This window comes from Solenopsis invicta, chromosome 4 (assembly GCF_016802725.1).
Source record: "Solenopsis invicta isolate M01_SB chromosome 4, UNIL_Sinv_3.0, whole genome shotgun sequence".
Classification (NCBI taxonomy): Eukaryota; Metazoa; Arthropoda; class Insecta; order Hymenoptera; family Formicidae; genus Solenopsis; species Solenopsis invicta.
Genome location: NC_052667.1, coordinates 8546866 through 8563626, shown reverse-complemented (window position 1 = coordinate 8563626; position 16761 = coordinate 8546866). Strand labels below are relative to the sequence as shown.

The 16761-nt window shown below is 38.7% G+C and overlaps 1 protein-coding gene across 6 annotated transcripts in view; it reads right to left on the bottom strand.

Moving 5' to 3' along the window:
* LOC105196291 (neurexin-3) overlaps positions 1–16761 on the bottom strand; it is a 502597-nt gene that overhangs the window by 390195 nt on the left and 95641 nt on the right. For 3 of the 6 annotated variants that reach the window (XM_026137068.2, XM_026137069.2, XM_026137071.2), the window contains exon 1: positions 197–3196. The exons of 2 other annotated variants lie outside the window; for them this stretch is intronic. In XM_026137068.2, the coding sequence (XP_025992853.2) occupies positions 197–799 (603 nt within the window). In that variant the 5' untranslated portion in view covers positions 800–3196. Of the gene's footprint in view, positions 1–196; positions 3198–16761 lie in introns of those variants that run through there. One more of the 6 variants, XM_026137067.2, reaches the window with a different exon arrangement.

Genomic DNA, 16761 nt, shown 5'->3' with positions numbered 1-16761 from the left:
GCACTCTAATACGCTGTGACGAAGCAAAACGGCACGAATCTGGATTTAGAATGTTCGCATTTAGAATTTTGTGTACTTTCCTTAGAATTTCGCATTAATATATCTCCTCAGTCGAAAGAAATTAAGAAGCGAACGGTCTCGCGCCGTAACGTCGAACGAGAATGGAGGTAAAAAGAGACGAATATACTCCGCATACCTTGGCGTTTCGACTCTTCATCTCCTGCCTCCTGGGCACAGTATTCTCCCCGTCGGCATACACGAGATTCCTAATAAATCCATTGAATCTTGGCTCGAATATCACGCTGGGCAGCGCCAACAGCGTCAGCTTGCTGTTGTACCAGCTAGGCATACCACCCACGTAGACGTCCGAGTTCCCGGCGAGCTTGCCGAACTCGAACTCCTTGCCGCGCGACGTCGAGACCGCGCCGACACCGTCGACGGTCAGGGTGGTGTTCTCGTTGCACCTGGAGATCTGCACCTTGTGCCAGTGGCCGTCGCCGAGGTCGTGGCCGACCGTGACAATCTGCGCCCCGCCGCCGAGATTGTACCTCAGTCTGAGAGCGCTCTCGACCAGTTTGACCTCGAAGAAGTCATAGGTGCCGCCGTCGTCCGTGTAGAGCAGCAGCCCGTTGCCCTGCTCGGTCTTGAACTCGAACTCGAGGGTGCCGTTCAGGCCGGCGTTCCATTTGCGAAATTGCGCGTAGCTCGTGGCGGAGCCCTCCAGCAGGAAGGACCAGGCCGCCTGGCAGGCGAGCATCACCGCCAGCAGCAGCGGCGCCGGCAAAAGCGTGGGACGCATGATTCACTTCTCTTGGATCTGTGGATCTCCCGCTGGATCCCGCTCCGTTCTCGTGTTACGCGCGCGAAGGACCTGTCACGCGCTCATACGCATCTCGCGTGGGCGCTCGAGGCGTGGGTGCGTGACGTCGGCCACGTTGCACCACCCGGCTGCATCCGTGAGCACGTGAGCACGCACGCGCGAATCGTGCGTGGGTTGGGTGTGTGATATGCGATTTCGCGAGCGTACGCTCGTGCGTACTCTCCCTCCCTGCGTACTCCACTCTCTACCTACCCCTTTGCCGCGTAAATACCCGAGTGTCCTCGATTGGAGGCTCCTTGAGTTCTCGCGTGACCTCTTACCGAACAAACTCGTTACACATCGGGCGGGAAAGTCGTTGCGTTTCCTCCCAAATACCGTTTCGCTGAAAATCAATCAATTTGATGGTGATCCGACGCGTTCGTCCCAAATTGCGATTTGTCTTTGTTATTGAATTCTAGGATTCCCCCTTTCGAGACAAGTTACAACGATAAATGCTTACGAAAAACCTCGATAATGATTATCCATAAAATGATACCCTTTTAAATCTTATATCGAATAGAATTACTTCAATTAGCACGAGATTCGTTCGTTATTCTCATAAAAAGTCGATATTTCTGGATATGTTTTCACTTGCGAGTTCAGTCTGTTAATTGGACGCATCAAGATTCGTAAATTGCCTCCCGAGCTCACTCTAAAGCTCACTCGAGAACGCGACGAGAGGATTCGCGACTATCCTTTTCTCTTTAATGCGCGTGTACGTAACGTGCACATCAATCAATTGACAACGGCAAGTTTCTCCATAAACAAACGCTACGATCGCACGTTTATGATATTACGATTTAGAATCAACCGGACAGTCTAGGATAATAACGTACTTTCCTCCAGAGAACATCAGTTAGATTTTACTGCTTAACATGCTGGTTCGCGACCACGGACTAGAATTCAATCTCCCTGTACCAACATCATATTCCTATGGAAAATCAATCGATATCGATCACAGTCACTATGCGAAGTATGTTTGACGGGGCAGATGACGTATCGACGTCTTGTCTCAAACGGCGGACTTTCTTCCCTCACAATCCGTCACAGGACACGTCTATTGCCTCGAGATTCTGATTTTTGCGAAGATGACCGACTGTTTCCTTTTTTTTTCTTTTTCTTTCCCCCTCGAGTTCGTTCCGTCGGTGACGTCGAAGACACGGCACAGCCAGCGAAGAGGAAGGTTTGACTCTTCAGAAACCGATGACAAAATAAATCACGTGCGTGTGTGTCGCCCGCTGCGAAGGTCTCAATCGCGTACTCGAGCGTCTAGAGTACGCAATCTCTGTCGGGGAGGCAAGGATACGAAAAATTCAAAAGGATTAACGTGGACTTGGAGTTTCTTCCTGTTTCTCGGAGCTCTCTTCGTATCTTGAAAAATCCTCAGGTAGAGGATTAGCGCGTAGCGCCAATGTGGAGACAGCTACCGCGACGTCGAGGACGCTCGAGTGACGATCCAAAGCTCGAGAGTCACCTTCTGTATCGCGTCGCGACGATGACACACTTTCACCGCGCGGCTCCTTCGGCGGGATACGCGTCGTCGCTCGCGAGCAAGTCAGTCCGAATCGCGTGGAACGTCACCTGACTTCGCGCTTCATCCCCGGCACCGAAGGTCACCGGGATGGAGAGAGAGCGGTCCCAGCGACGAGCGACACGACCTCGACCTAATCACGCGATGAGCACTTTCACCACACACCAGGCTCCCTGTCCCTCTCTCACTCTCTCACTATTTCTCTCTCTCTCTCTCTCCGCCGTCCGCGACGCAGAATCGCGAGAGATGCCGGGGGATGATCACTCGGCACGTTCGCGACGTCGCCGTTTTCCCCGTGGCGAGCTCGTGGTGGCGTTCAATGGCGCCGGCACAGCGCGGCACGGATCCCACTGCTCGGAACCGAGTCAGACGACTACGTTACTCGCTCGCGGTTCACTCTCGAGTCAGCCATCCGTTCGTATCGCGATCGATCCGGCCGCGCGCTCCATTTTTCCTTCTCTCTCTCTGTCTCTCTGTCCCTCTCTCTCTGTCTCTCTCTCTCTCTCTCACGCGCGCGCTCGCTCGCTCGCTCGTTCTTTCTCTCTCGCCACCCGGAGGCTTCAGCGAAACTACCGACAAACGTCCACGTCGGGACAAGGCGCGCGAACCACGTAAGTCCCCCGTTCGCCGTCCTCGTCGTCGTGGCTGTTGGTCGCGATCAGTAGACCGATTCCCGGAGGTGGATCGACCCTCTCGACGGCTCCCGGCTTGATACTAGCCTGGCGAGACGAAGCGACGCTCGGTCGAGACGCTCGCTGCCGACGACGATGGTGCGACGCCCCCGGCATGACGCCGACGCCGACGCCGACGACGACGTCGACGCCGACGCCTCGCGCCGTTCCTCTGCGCAGCCGCGCGTCGAGGGAGAAGACCGGAGGAGGAAGAGAGGGCTGCGCGGTGGTGCGAGAGGGTTGTTCTTCGTGTCGGTGCCTGTCTGTCTGTCTGTCTGTCCGTCGCTGTATAACGTCGCTGGCACCAGGTGAGGGTGCCGCGCGGAGAGAGGTGGTGCGCTGGTGCGTACTCGGGTAGAGGGGTTGCGCGCTCAGGTTTGCTCCTCCAACGAGGACGTTAGCGACGAGTAGCGCGGAAAAGTCGTTGAGCGAGCCCGCGATCGAAGTGCGGAGGAGATCCTCGATGCGAAACTGCGACTGCTGCGATTCGCACACGTTTTATGGATCGCCGATCGATGTTGACGGAGAGACGCGATGATGTCGTATCACGGACTCATCGATCATGTCGAAAATCTAATTTTCTATTTTTTTTTTTTTTTTATATCGACGAGGGAGAAGGGGAGACAGAGACATACGTGTGGAAAAGGAATTTTATATATTCATATCTGTCTCTCGCCGAAAACGGGAGATATGGCGTTTTTTTGTTGCTCTCTTCCATTAAAAGATGCAAGATGCGAAAGAAGGGGTGGGGAGAAAGAGAAAACCGTATTAAAACACTATCATATATGTATAAATACAGTTATTATTCAGAGTTTTCCGTATACTGCAGATCTCCGTTTATAAAATGAACGGGAAACATTAAAGATAAAAGAACTATTCTATGTGTTGAAAGAGTACCGCGATATTTTTTGCTTCGCTGACTTGATTCCTGCTTTATTTCAATACGACTCGAATACACCGTACAAAAGATTTCGAAAATGTGATCGGCATAATAAAAAGTTTTTAAAGTATAATAAAAATTGTCATTCAACAAGCCAACATTATCCATTTTCGTAACTAAATCTCGTATTAATGAATAAAGTTATTTTAGCTGGAGAAGCGAACAGCAGTTTCCGATTTGTGCCATCGCCATTCGTATACGTATCATTTGACGAAACGGAAAAATTGAGCATTGCCGTTCGCAACGCTGGAACGAGAAAGAGAGAGAGAGAGAGAGAGAGAGAGAGAGAGAGAGATGGAATGGCGAAAAGGGTGGCTAGGGTAAAAAGAGAACGGGTGCAAGGAAATTCGGTTGTCCAAATAAAAGAAATGGTGACCGAGCGAGATGCTGCGCGAAGGTACCGCGTAAAGGTGGTTTCTCGGAAGCTGCCGAAGTGGCAGCGGTGGAATAGGTGTAGATGTCAGTCAAAAGGTGAAAAAGTGCGCGACTCGATGCTGAGAAAGCACCGTGGTGGCTGTACGGTAGAGAGCACCGATCCGCGAGGACGATACAACACGAACGGAGAGATGGTGAACGACGATTTCGCCTGGTCAGAAGTTCGAGGAGCCGTCAAGTGCTTTCGACGTTAAACGGAGTCGGCGATTTTTCGATCGCATTGCGAGAATTCAGCTCATAAATATACAGTTCGCGCGCTTATAATCCACCTCGCGAAATTCAACGTCCGACAGCCTATTGTTAAAAACAATAAGATTGGATAACCATAATCGTGTCAATGTTAGCCTTTGTTGATCTTCCATTTCAAAGGACCTTCACGGTTAATTACTACAAACTGATTCTGATTAAAGATATTTCTTCACGTATGACGGAGTTACGTAAATTGAATAACATTTACATATATTTATGAAAATAAAACGTTATTCATGCAAAAATTGATGAACACGGGCAATAAACAAACAATCTTTAATGCGATCTTCTTCAGTTGACAAATTACAGTATCAAAACGCAAAACATTTAAATTAAAAATATTTGTGTAACTGTTTGTTAAGCTGTATTTAATACATGCTTTAATAAATAAACTTCGAGGAACGTCAGACATTGATTTTTTTCAATTCTTTTTTTACAGTTGTTCGTTATGTCAAAGTATAAAAAAGTGTGTCATTAATTTCAGTTGAGATTGAATTATGAAAAAAAATCTTTTTTATTTTACATAAATATACGAATTTACACATTTAAATTATTTCTATTTCTTAACAGTAAGAATAAATCTACACCTAATTTTTTAAAACTCAATACACATGTAGAACATTAAAAGGACAGTTAAGAAATGGTGTCACTTATTGCAGAAAACTTTATTTAGAAACACAGAAATAAGGCTGATCTGCAGTTACCTTACATTACCCCGAAAACGTCAAAGAATCTCTAATTAAATCACTATTACGTAGCACAGCAGATAAACTAATCCAGCTTTCTTCTGTTTCTCTGTTGCTTTTTTGTATTTTTTGTACATTTTAAAATATTCTTTCTCACTTTATATAAATTTGATTTACAAATGAAATATTAAATTTGTTTGATGACCCATATTATAATTATCTTGAGCAAACTAAATTACGAATTTCTAATTTAATATAAATATAATGCTCTTCAAAATTAACTTTAAATTTAACTTAAGTTAATTTAATATTAACGTAACTTTTAATTAGTTCTTCGTTCACATAACTTTTAGTGTAACTAAATTAATTTTATAAGCCATTAATTTTAACTTAATTTAATTTAAAAATATATTAACTTACTCAATCTGATTATATATTATTTTTCATTTCAACTTTCCTTCGTTTCTCAATTTTATAATTTGCTTAAATCATAGGTCAACACATCCGTTGCAAAATATTTAATATTATGAAATTAATATTTAATTTAGTTCACTGATCAACGAGTACTTAATTAGCTTTGTTATAATCTACTAGTTAATTTTTTTATCAATTAGCACACCCATCGTAAGTCCGAAAATTCGCAAGTCAACGTAATCCTAAATAAAAAAACTGTACTTTGTCAGACTCGCACAGAGTCTTGAGGCTAAAAATACTGCGAGAGAAGGGAAAATAGATCATTTATCAATTGTGACAGTTGGTTATCATTAACGCTAATTTAATGCTCGTACGCCTCGAGATAATAGCTCCCATTAGTTCGTGTCGTTCGGTATAATTAACACTTTGAGTCCGATGGGGGTACACTGCAAATCCCATCGTGATGTTAAACGCTCTCCGGATTCGAAGTATTAATCAACCTTGTGTATATTAAAATCGCATTCATATAAATCGGAGGTGCATATATCGGAGGCTGATACATTTATCGCCGGGTTATTACTCTTGCTGGCAAAAATTTTAAAATCACAGTTATACCATTTCTCTTCGGTTTTGCCGTGACTTTTTGAAAATCACGCAGCCTATCGATCTGCCGCAATTTCGTTGACTCGATGACGACGTATTAGTCCCGCGAGTGTAATTAGATTGTTAGATCAAGATGGCATAAAGCCGTTAAGTCATCTACACGTAAGATGAATCGTCGCTCACGCGTCTTTACCCTGTTTCTCGTTAGTATTTTATCCGTCGGACAGTGTCCGCCGTATTGATGGATCGTAGTAAACCGTCCCCTAAATCCTGGCAAGTAGGTCGATCCAACGGATGTGTTTACCTGATAGCTTGCAGTACTTTGGAAAACGCTGCAAGACAGAAAGACCGCTCGCGCTCGAGCTGCAAAAGTTTTCGTCGAATGTACGCCGACATCCCCCGGACCGATCTCTCGCATTGGAAAATATGTTCCGATTGTGACTCCCGAGTTTTGTCCGCCGCGCTGATACCGGGTGGTCAAATAGAAACGTCAGACTCACGCGACGGGGCACGTCAATCGCACGTGTCTCCTTGGTGTGCAAAGCACAAATAAAATTTCGAAAAATAGTCGTTAAAATGCAACGAAAAGTTCGAGGAAATCTTTATTCGAAACATTTCCTACGATCACAAAATCGATTTCTTAACCAATTATATTTTAACGTTTAATATAATCGAGGTATCAAAAGCATGATTCTCTCTCTCTTCAGCACTCTAATTTTCTTTACCTTCTTGACGTACCTTTACGAATGTGTTGGCACACATAAAGTACGAAATATAATTAAAATTAAAGGAAATTAAATACTGACGTAGCTTTTCTAAAGCGGCACTTACTTATATCTCAAAATTTAAATATTACACTGTACTAATACTAAACATGATCTCCTTAAGTAATTAAAGAAATAAAAACCCATAGTTTGTACATGGTTTTTTTTATATGAAATCTGCTAAAAACGAATTTTTTAAAAGTAAGAATAAAATTGGAATGATTTTTTTCGACAAATTGCAGAGTTTGAACAATATAAATAATATTATCTCAGACAGCACACTTTATCCAAAAGATGTCCCGAAGATGTTCTTAGAACGTCTTTTGAATATTCCATTTGGATATCCCACGGACGTCTGTAGAAAGTCTGTGCTATTATATGGTTATTGATAGTATTATTTTATTTTACATGTTTGTAGATTTCCAAAACTACTTTGTTTACATTCTCCTCTTTCATATTTGTTTGTAGCACAATTTGAAACAAAATCGTTGTGCGGAGTAAACTGATACATTTCTTTGTAAAAATAGACAAGAACTATAAAATCATCTTCTACTACAATATCGATAGATATTCCATGAATTTTTTCACATTTCCTTTAATATTTTAAAATAACGTTGAAAAATTGAACGCGACAAATAATAATATACATTAATAATACCAAAAAAAAAATGTATAAAGTGGAAAAGTTCAATTTCTGTTACTTTTATAAATATTGTTGTTTAAACAACAATAATCTTTTATAAATATTGTTGCTTTTACATAAAAATACATTTTATTACTTATTTCATCAATTTATTTTACAGTTAAATACTTTTTTACATTGTATGTAAATTTTGTCATCATTCGTATTGCATTGAGGTCCAGACGCTCTTTTTAGGTTATGTTGCAAAACATTAATTATTACAAAATACGAAACAATGTTACAAAAACTACGATATCACCTAGAAAACTATATCCATGTTTCAAAATTTTATTTTTAGCTTTCGTTTAAGAAATATTATTCAAAAACAAAGTGGAACATCAGTATTTCTGACTTCTCTCAATATAAAAGCAAACGTGTACAAACTCTGCTTTATTTTACTTTGCCCTCTCATATTTTTATACAAGCATCGAGTTTTTTATTTTTTTCCCTCCTTTTTTTTATAAAAGATTCAATTTATTCCAGATACGCGAGCGTTTGGAGTAGCATTAAATTTTTCTTAGATTTCCGTTTGCTCACCCGATATACGAGCGCATGCATACGTGCGGAATAGAATCGAAAACGCCGGGAAACTTCGACGATAACGCAGGACAATATGTAAGGACGCGTCCCTCCGCATTTCCAACAAATATCGACCCGCACCTGACCCACCTTCCCGACTCAGCTAGAAAAATTTCGAAAAAAGATTTGTCGCGCTAAGGAACTGCGGAGGAACCCTCTCGAACCGTGTCAAATCGAGTGCAGCGGATTCTTCTAGCAGATTGTTTTCTTTTTTTTTTTCTTGTGCGCTGTTTACGCGAATGCATCGCTACGCAAATTGTTTGTCAGACGAAATAAGGAGTGCACAAGCGTGCACGTTTTTTTATCTGTTTCGGTTTGTTTTAATCTCGTAATGCGTGTTTTCGCGTAACGTACGCCGACGAAATAGCGTTTCACGAAATGAACCCTATCGATCTTCTCGCAAATATTTTCGAAGTAAACGAGAGCAAGACGAGGTTTCGCCGTGATATTTAGATATTCCCAATTGCAGGCTGCAACTTGAACAAATTTTTGTGAGAAAAATTACAGAAATTTAAAAGGCAAATAAATCATAGTTTAATAGATAAAAGAGATTATTTCATTAGATATATATTATATATGTTATTTATGAAATAATTTTTATATTATATATAAATAAATATGTATTATATATAATAAATAAATATGAAACATTTTTTAAATAATACTGCTAAGAAGTATCTATAAGATACTCCCATCTCAAAAAATTGTGTAAAGGAATTTATTCCAAAAAATATTACCTTAGCCAGGATTTGAATCTAGACCTCCCTACGTTCCGAGTATCTTAATTAATTTGACTATCGACGTATGGTAATATTTATTACAACAATCATATGAAAAAAATAATAAATATTACATATAATATAGAATTATTTTATAATAAAATAATTATTTATGATAAAATAATTAGTTTTTATAAAGATACAGTATTATTTAATAAAACAGTTATCTTTAAATCGAATGTAGACCTTTTGAACAGAGAAATTTGGCAAAAAAAATTTTGTATTATACAATTCTGAAATCGCGATAGTTAAAAAATAAATAAATTTATATAATTAAAAAATTTTCTATACAAAAAAGTTTAATGTTTAGGAAACAAAAAATTTTTCACAAAATTTTACATGTTCTTCACAACAAAATATCATTTAAATATATATTTCTTTTTGTATAAAAATATGACAATTTTTCTTCGGATATGTAATATAATAGGTAAATGAACAAAGACTTTAGGATTAATATTTTAAAGAATTCATTTAAAATAAAATGAAAAAGCCTGTAAATTTGTTTAATTCTTTCAGGACATTTGTATTTATATTTTCCGTTTGATTCTTGCCAGAACAATATTGTTAACGATGTGACGTTACTCATAAAGAATGATTCAGCGCCATAACTCCGATTAAAAAAAGAAAAAAAAACAAACTTATTTGATTCTTGGTTCTAAGAAATCCTTCAATTTTATAAAAGTTTCACATAAATCTAATATAATTGCATAATACACGTAAAACACTCATCAAAAGCTTTTGTCGAGTGAAGTCCCATGGTCTAGAATGATAATAACACAGTATATATACGGGTCTTCCCTGTTTTAACAATGTCGCGTTTCTTTGTTGGTAAGTAGGTACAAAAGAAAACTTGTGCCAGAGAGAAATCTTGACAGCTTTATATCTAGAACGACTACCATAATGCGGGAAACGCTGGGAGCGAAAATGACTTTAATCCTTCACAGGCAAGCCCTCGCACGTCCGACCCGTGACTTTCCTATACCACTGAATCCCTCTTGGAAAGTCGCGAACGATGGTCTACGCGACAGAACTAATTAGGCAATTAGCGCAATCGCTCGCGATCGAAACATCGCTCTAATTTCATTGCTCCGCCTGCGACTCCCGTTTACAAATAGGTACTCGAGCAATTTTTCTCGCTGGCAAGACGTCCTGTCGCGTCGAGCCGCGCCGCGGACCCCATTATTATCATCTCCGCCATTCGAAGCCGCTCGCATTCACGGCGACAATATAATTACCACGTCCCACGTGGCCATGTAGGTGTGCAATTAACCTACAAGCGACAAACGCCATTTCCGTGAAATGGAAGAAATTTAAATACCAATAACCCGGTACGCGCGCACGGCTCGGTCTTGGAGGACGCGTTCTCCAGCAGAACAATTCTCGACGGGTCTAACGAGAGTGCCAGATGCTCTGGAAAGCTTCATCAGAGCCGCCCTGGAAACGACACTTTTATTTTTTCCCTTTTTTCACGCGAATCCTCTTTGTCGTTATCGTCGTGCACCTTCAGCACACACGGTGTCTCGACGGTGGACCGTTGTTATTGGCAATCATAAATTTCTCGCACACGCGCTTGATAGATATAGCAGTCAAAAGTTAAAATTCTCCCAGGCCATTGTATAATCGTATTTCACATCCGAATGCGTGCTTACATTATTCGGCGTCTCTATTTACAAAGGACAGTCGGCGAATTAACTCGCGAACCAGTCGGGCGAAACAATAATCAATATATTAGTACAGGAATTAATTAACATTGACAGAGAAATTATAATATCTCCCTGTCGTCGCGGAGTGTATCGCGAATGAATCGCCGTTATTAATTGAATCGGGTTTAATTAATTGACGTCCGCTCCGAGACGGTTCGGTGCTCGCGATTCGCGCGATTTTTACACGGAGATAATAGAGGCGCGAGGGAAAAGTAGGGCGTCCCCTTATCCGCTTTTAATCTATGATTGAACGCGGCTGTAGACACATTTTTTTTCGGATTTCCGAGTGAGCCGCGGTACTGGAGCCGCGGTACTGCGCGCGCGTATTATCTGCATACGTATCGCTGGTATATCGCGTGTACGAGTCTGTTTTGCAGGAATTATTTTCAGTGTTAAAGATAGTGCGCGCGCGCGGCGCAGTGTGCCGCGTCGAAATTTTAAAATCCACCGCAATATCGTTAGTTGAATACAAAAGTCACCGGTGCGCAATTTCGCAATTATTATTTAAATTGACAAAAAGTGTCCCGCTTTTAATCTTTCAGCGCGGACAAATTTTGCGTCGAATGCACGCGTGATATTTTTGTGCGAGAAGAAGCACAATAAGAAGAAGCACAATAACGCATCAAAATATATCATATTTCGGGAGGATTGCTATTCCGTAACGGTAGGATTCCGTAAAAATTGCCTGCGCCGAAAACAAAATTGCTCAAATTAATCTAAAATACGAATATAACGATCTGATAATTTGCTGAAATATGATTCATAATTTTCACAAAAATCATCACGCACAGACAAATTTGGTGACTTGCATTCAGATTGAGGTAATCAGACGAATTTGATTGCAAAGATTCTGATTGCGACCACACTGGAAAAAAATCTAGTCGCATTAATTGGAAATCTGGTAGATTCAACTATGTCCGCCCGAAACGAATCAGAATATTCTTGTAGAAATTATCGGATCTGAATTAATTTTTATACAGAACTAAAAACTACACTGGAAGAAAAAAATAGTTGCAAATATCATAATTTAATTTATAGTTATCTTTGGTGCCAAATATGTGCTTGTAATTGTTTTAACCATATGAAATATAGTTATACCATATGAAATATAGTTATAATTATTATAAAAATAGTAAGCGAATATTGAAAAAGTATAGTTATGTTCATTATAAATGTGATTACATTTACTACATCGAAACGTTTATTTTACTTTTATCATTTATTTGATACTTTTCAATTTTAATATTTGAAATTATAGTGCTATAATAAAATTTTGTTTATAGTTGTTACAACTGTAAACATAAAATTATTATTAATAACATTATAGTAGTAATAATTACAACAATCTTCGATTGACAGCAGTCGATCATAAAAATGGAGTTCTTGACCATAATTACTTTTTTTTGCAATTATTAATCCTTTACTAGCCAACGTGGAGTCACTAGCGTTCGAGCAGAATTTCTTGCATTACATACGCCAGTACAGTACGTGTTACACGCGCCTATATCGCGTCTGAAAAAAACTTTGTTGGTAAGGGAATAAAACGCCGCAGTAGCGCTTTTTAACTGCTGTTATTTCAATAGTTACGTCGGTGTGAAAAATTCACAATGCACGACTGTTCTCAACTTGGCTGATAAAGATGCTAAAATTAGAAGTAAATATTTTCTTCATTTTTTATAATATATTATTTTATCAATATACTTGCACAATATTCGTAGTTTTTAACTTTTTATTAATAAAACTGTTTGATACTTATATTATTATAAAAATATTGCATTATAAATATATAAATAAAAAGATGTAATTTTTACTTTTCAACACTAAATTTGTATTAAAATTCATTAAATTCACAAAACTGAAGCTACATTTATTGAAAATCCCATATTATTCGCTAATTTTATATTATAAAAATAAACATTCTCCATGTTGCAAAATTAACATTAAATTGTAAATCCAAACTAATGGAACATTTTTTTTATAACAATATAATTCTTTAACTATAATTTCCTTTTTTCAATTGGTTATCTATGATGATTTTTAAGAAAGTTATGATTTTTCAAAGATTACCCTATGTTTATCGAAACTTTATTCACATATTTGCCAAAATTATATACCTACAGTTTTATCAATTGTTATTGTCATTTAACTTTTTAATTGTATACTAGAAGGTTAAAATTAAGTAAAATTACAGTTGAAAACTATTTCATTACAGTATTCCTTAATAGAAACATAAAACGCCCCCACGTCGACTAGTAAAGAATAAAAAATTGCGTTGACTAGTAAGGATTAATTACAAATACCAAATATTTTTTCTCAGTGCAGTATACTGTCAAGATTCATCTCTTATTTGCTTTCGTCGTCAAACTCAATTTGAGAAACATTTTTTTTTTATTAGGATTCACTGTCTTTACATTGCACTTTTCAATCTGCATACTTATAACAATTTCTTCTCGAACACGATACCTTTTTTGTATTTAAAAATGCAAATTAAATTCCAGAATGCTTATTACGCGGAAGAACTTGCAAAATCCCTATCAACTTAATTGCGTAACACTATTAAACTGTCACCTCTCAATCGAGGGAACGTACAAGCTATCACCTCTTTAATCGAGGAACATGTAGACTTAACACACTAATCACTCAGCGCGCACGTCGAAAAATATGGAGTCGAGAGCTGAGTTTGAATCCAAAATCCCTGGAATTGTAGTTCACCACAGCTTGTCACGCCAATGTGTCGCCTGACGTGTCGCACAATTTTAGGGGCTCTCTCGCAAGCGAAATCATTTTATAACAATAACAATAAAAAATCTCGAAATAATTCGCCTCTTATTTCGTTCTGTGTGGTTTCTTTTACGAGAAATCATCTGATTGCAGTGTCGCGAACCGCTGCATACCAGAAATGTAAATTCATCCAGAAAATGTTAACCAAATCCTTATAGTTATATCTAATATTGTATTTGATTGTAAATCCATTTTCATCAAAATTCACTTAACCAAACATGTCTGGTTAATTCAATCATGATTGTTTTTCTTTCAAGTCCTTTTTAGATTTCGTATGTTCGCCCGATGTGCAAACGCAAACGTTGTCTTTCGACGTAACAGCACTGTCAAATTTTTATCATTTATATGTACTCAAGTTTCAAACGAATCGCAAATTTTCTCGAGCCAAAATTCTCGCTTGAAGAAAGCAAATTGTAGGAAGGGGTGCGCCAACGGCGATACTTTCGAAATCAGCCCGATGCCCTGACATGCGTATAAGAGGAGGTCGACGCGGCATTATTTGCAGTCATCGATTCCTCTCACGGTGCCGAGAAAATGAGAAATTGAAAGGATGGGTCAATGATATGCGTTCCTGTCGCGTGGTTTCGACAGGAACTATTTCCCAGTTCCTCCCCATCCTCTTTCTCGTTTTACATTCGCATCCTAAAGCTATCGTTCCGCCACGCTGCCTCCATTTATTTCGCTATTCGAGCCGGGGTGTTACGTTTATCACGCAGTTGATAAAACAAGTCGTACACTACACAGAATCTTGTTAAAATTCGTAAGCGGATATCCCTCCGTTCGCGATCATCGATAGTTCGGCAGCTATTAACATTTTTACCCATAATAACAATGATTTCTTTTTTCCGTGGAAAAAAGCTGTCCGCTAGCAAAACTATCTCCGCATTGATTCGGTGCGCTTGGAAAGTTAGTCCATGAATTTTAGTAACACCCTGTATAACACCCTTGGCGTTGCGATGCAACGGGAAACGGGATCGTCGACCTCGCGAAGTTTTGCGATGCTGAAAGTCGGTTGCGGTCGGCGGAGCGCAATAATTGCGACTCGCCCTCGCCGAAACGCGGCATAGACGCAGATGCGAGCAATCATACGGGGATTTATTAGTTTTCTATAAGATCGAAGAGAAAAAAAGGAACAATTGTATACTGCGATCGCGAAATTTCACGAAATGCCGACTAAAGTGTCTCGCGCGACCTGCCGAGCGGCGAAACGAGACGAAAATGCGCGTCGTGACGAAACAGAGAATTCAGAGATACCTAGTTAGTCGATATTTGTTTCAGATTCGTAATGATTAAATTCTTTCGCATCTCCTCACTACTACGTTCCATGCAGAGGAATCGAAAAATCAAACTGCTTTAATTTCCAAATTAATAAGCAAGGCCAGAAACGAGCAACAAAGTTTGTCAGATGTTCGTATAAAACATCAATTTATTAATAAATTCGACACGAACGTTTCGACTCTACGGAGTCTTCTTCAGTGTGTGTACAACACTCTTACATAAATGACGCAATGTGTTCAAACAGCTTTCGAGGCGACATGAAGTTCGTGTATAAATAATCTGGCAGTTAAAGCCCATGGTCTATAATTTCTTTAATTGCTTCGTCGTTTCCCATAAGCGAAACAAATTGTGGCCAAATGTTTAACGACCACTCGCTTCTCGTCGTACGACTCAGGCAATTTGTTCGATTCTCGACCATCAAGAAGTTTGTCGTTAATAAATTTATGTTTTATAAGAGCATCTAAAAAAATTTTTTTGTTTGTCTCATTAGACGTACTTATTAATTTGTAAATTTTATACGAGCTGCTTCAATTTATTCAAAAATTATGTAGAATGTTATTTAAAGCAAAACTAATATTTTATTAAAATTTCTAACTGATTGACTGGTTTCTAAAAGAAATTTTTCAGTTAAAATTTTGTACACATCATCTTATGACAAATGCATCGAAAGACTGATACGTTATTTTTCAAAATGCTTTGATATACATAAAAATTATACGAACAGTTGAAACCTTTTTGCACGTCCTTCGAAAAATTCAACTCCATTTACCACATAGTTTTTGTATACAAGTAAACAACTTATGTATTAAAAATGACTCTTTATAAAATAAATAAATATAATGGAAAATTTAGCAATTAAGTTGAAAAAATAATTAAAAATTTTTTTTACAAAAATATTAATTAAAAACTAAGCTAAGGTCTACAGTTCCAGGTATAGATTGAAATATGCTGCATGGAAACGTCCTAGATTAGCTGTCTAATTGTCACGTTCAACGTTTCTAACGGCAGAATTAAAAATATACGTAAACAGTGCGTAAAATCTTATTAATAATTATCAAAAATATTTCATTAATATAATTTTACTCAATCAAAACTAATAGTGATCTCATGTAATCAAAATACAAAGTAAAAAAACTAACGCACTAATCCCTGAAATTGAATTTCTGTTAAATCAGCTGATTTTCTCGTTTGTTGTAGCTAACCTGCTAAATAAAATATGTAAGACTTACAATTACAACAAAATAAGGAACAGTTTTCGTATTTAATTAACCTCCAGTCGCCAATTCCTATTCCTAGGGTAACCCAGAACACCAACGACACGGACGTGGTAGGAGACTGGTCCCATGTGTGTATGTGCATGTGTATATGTTCAAATAAATGCTCTAATATGAACTTGTAAAACAAATTATTTCAACTGTGTATTAATTCATTTTCCTTATCATCATCATCATTCTGGTGGTCTTTGGTCATGCATCTGTTATTGTGTTTAATAATGACGAAAGAGATAACGAATATTAGGCTAATGTCGTGTATGCTTTAAATATTATAAAACGCTGACTACGTGAGCACGTGTACCAGGGTCTTGGTGTCTCATTTACAAATAAAATAATAACCTAAAATCGCTTTTCACTGTCTGCATCATCTGCGCCTTTTTCACATGATAAGCTATAAATATTTGATGTTTTGTTACATCAGTATATCAGTAACAAAAACATCCAATCGAAAACTATAAGTTTTATTTTTAAATATTTCAGATAAAGGTTGTAAGATTACAAAAAATCCAATTAATGTTTTTATCAGTTTTATC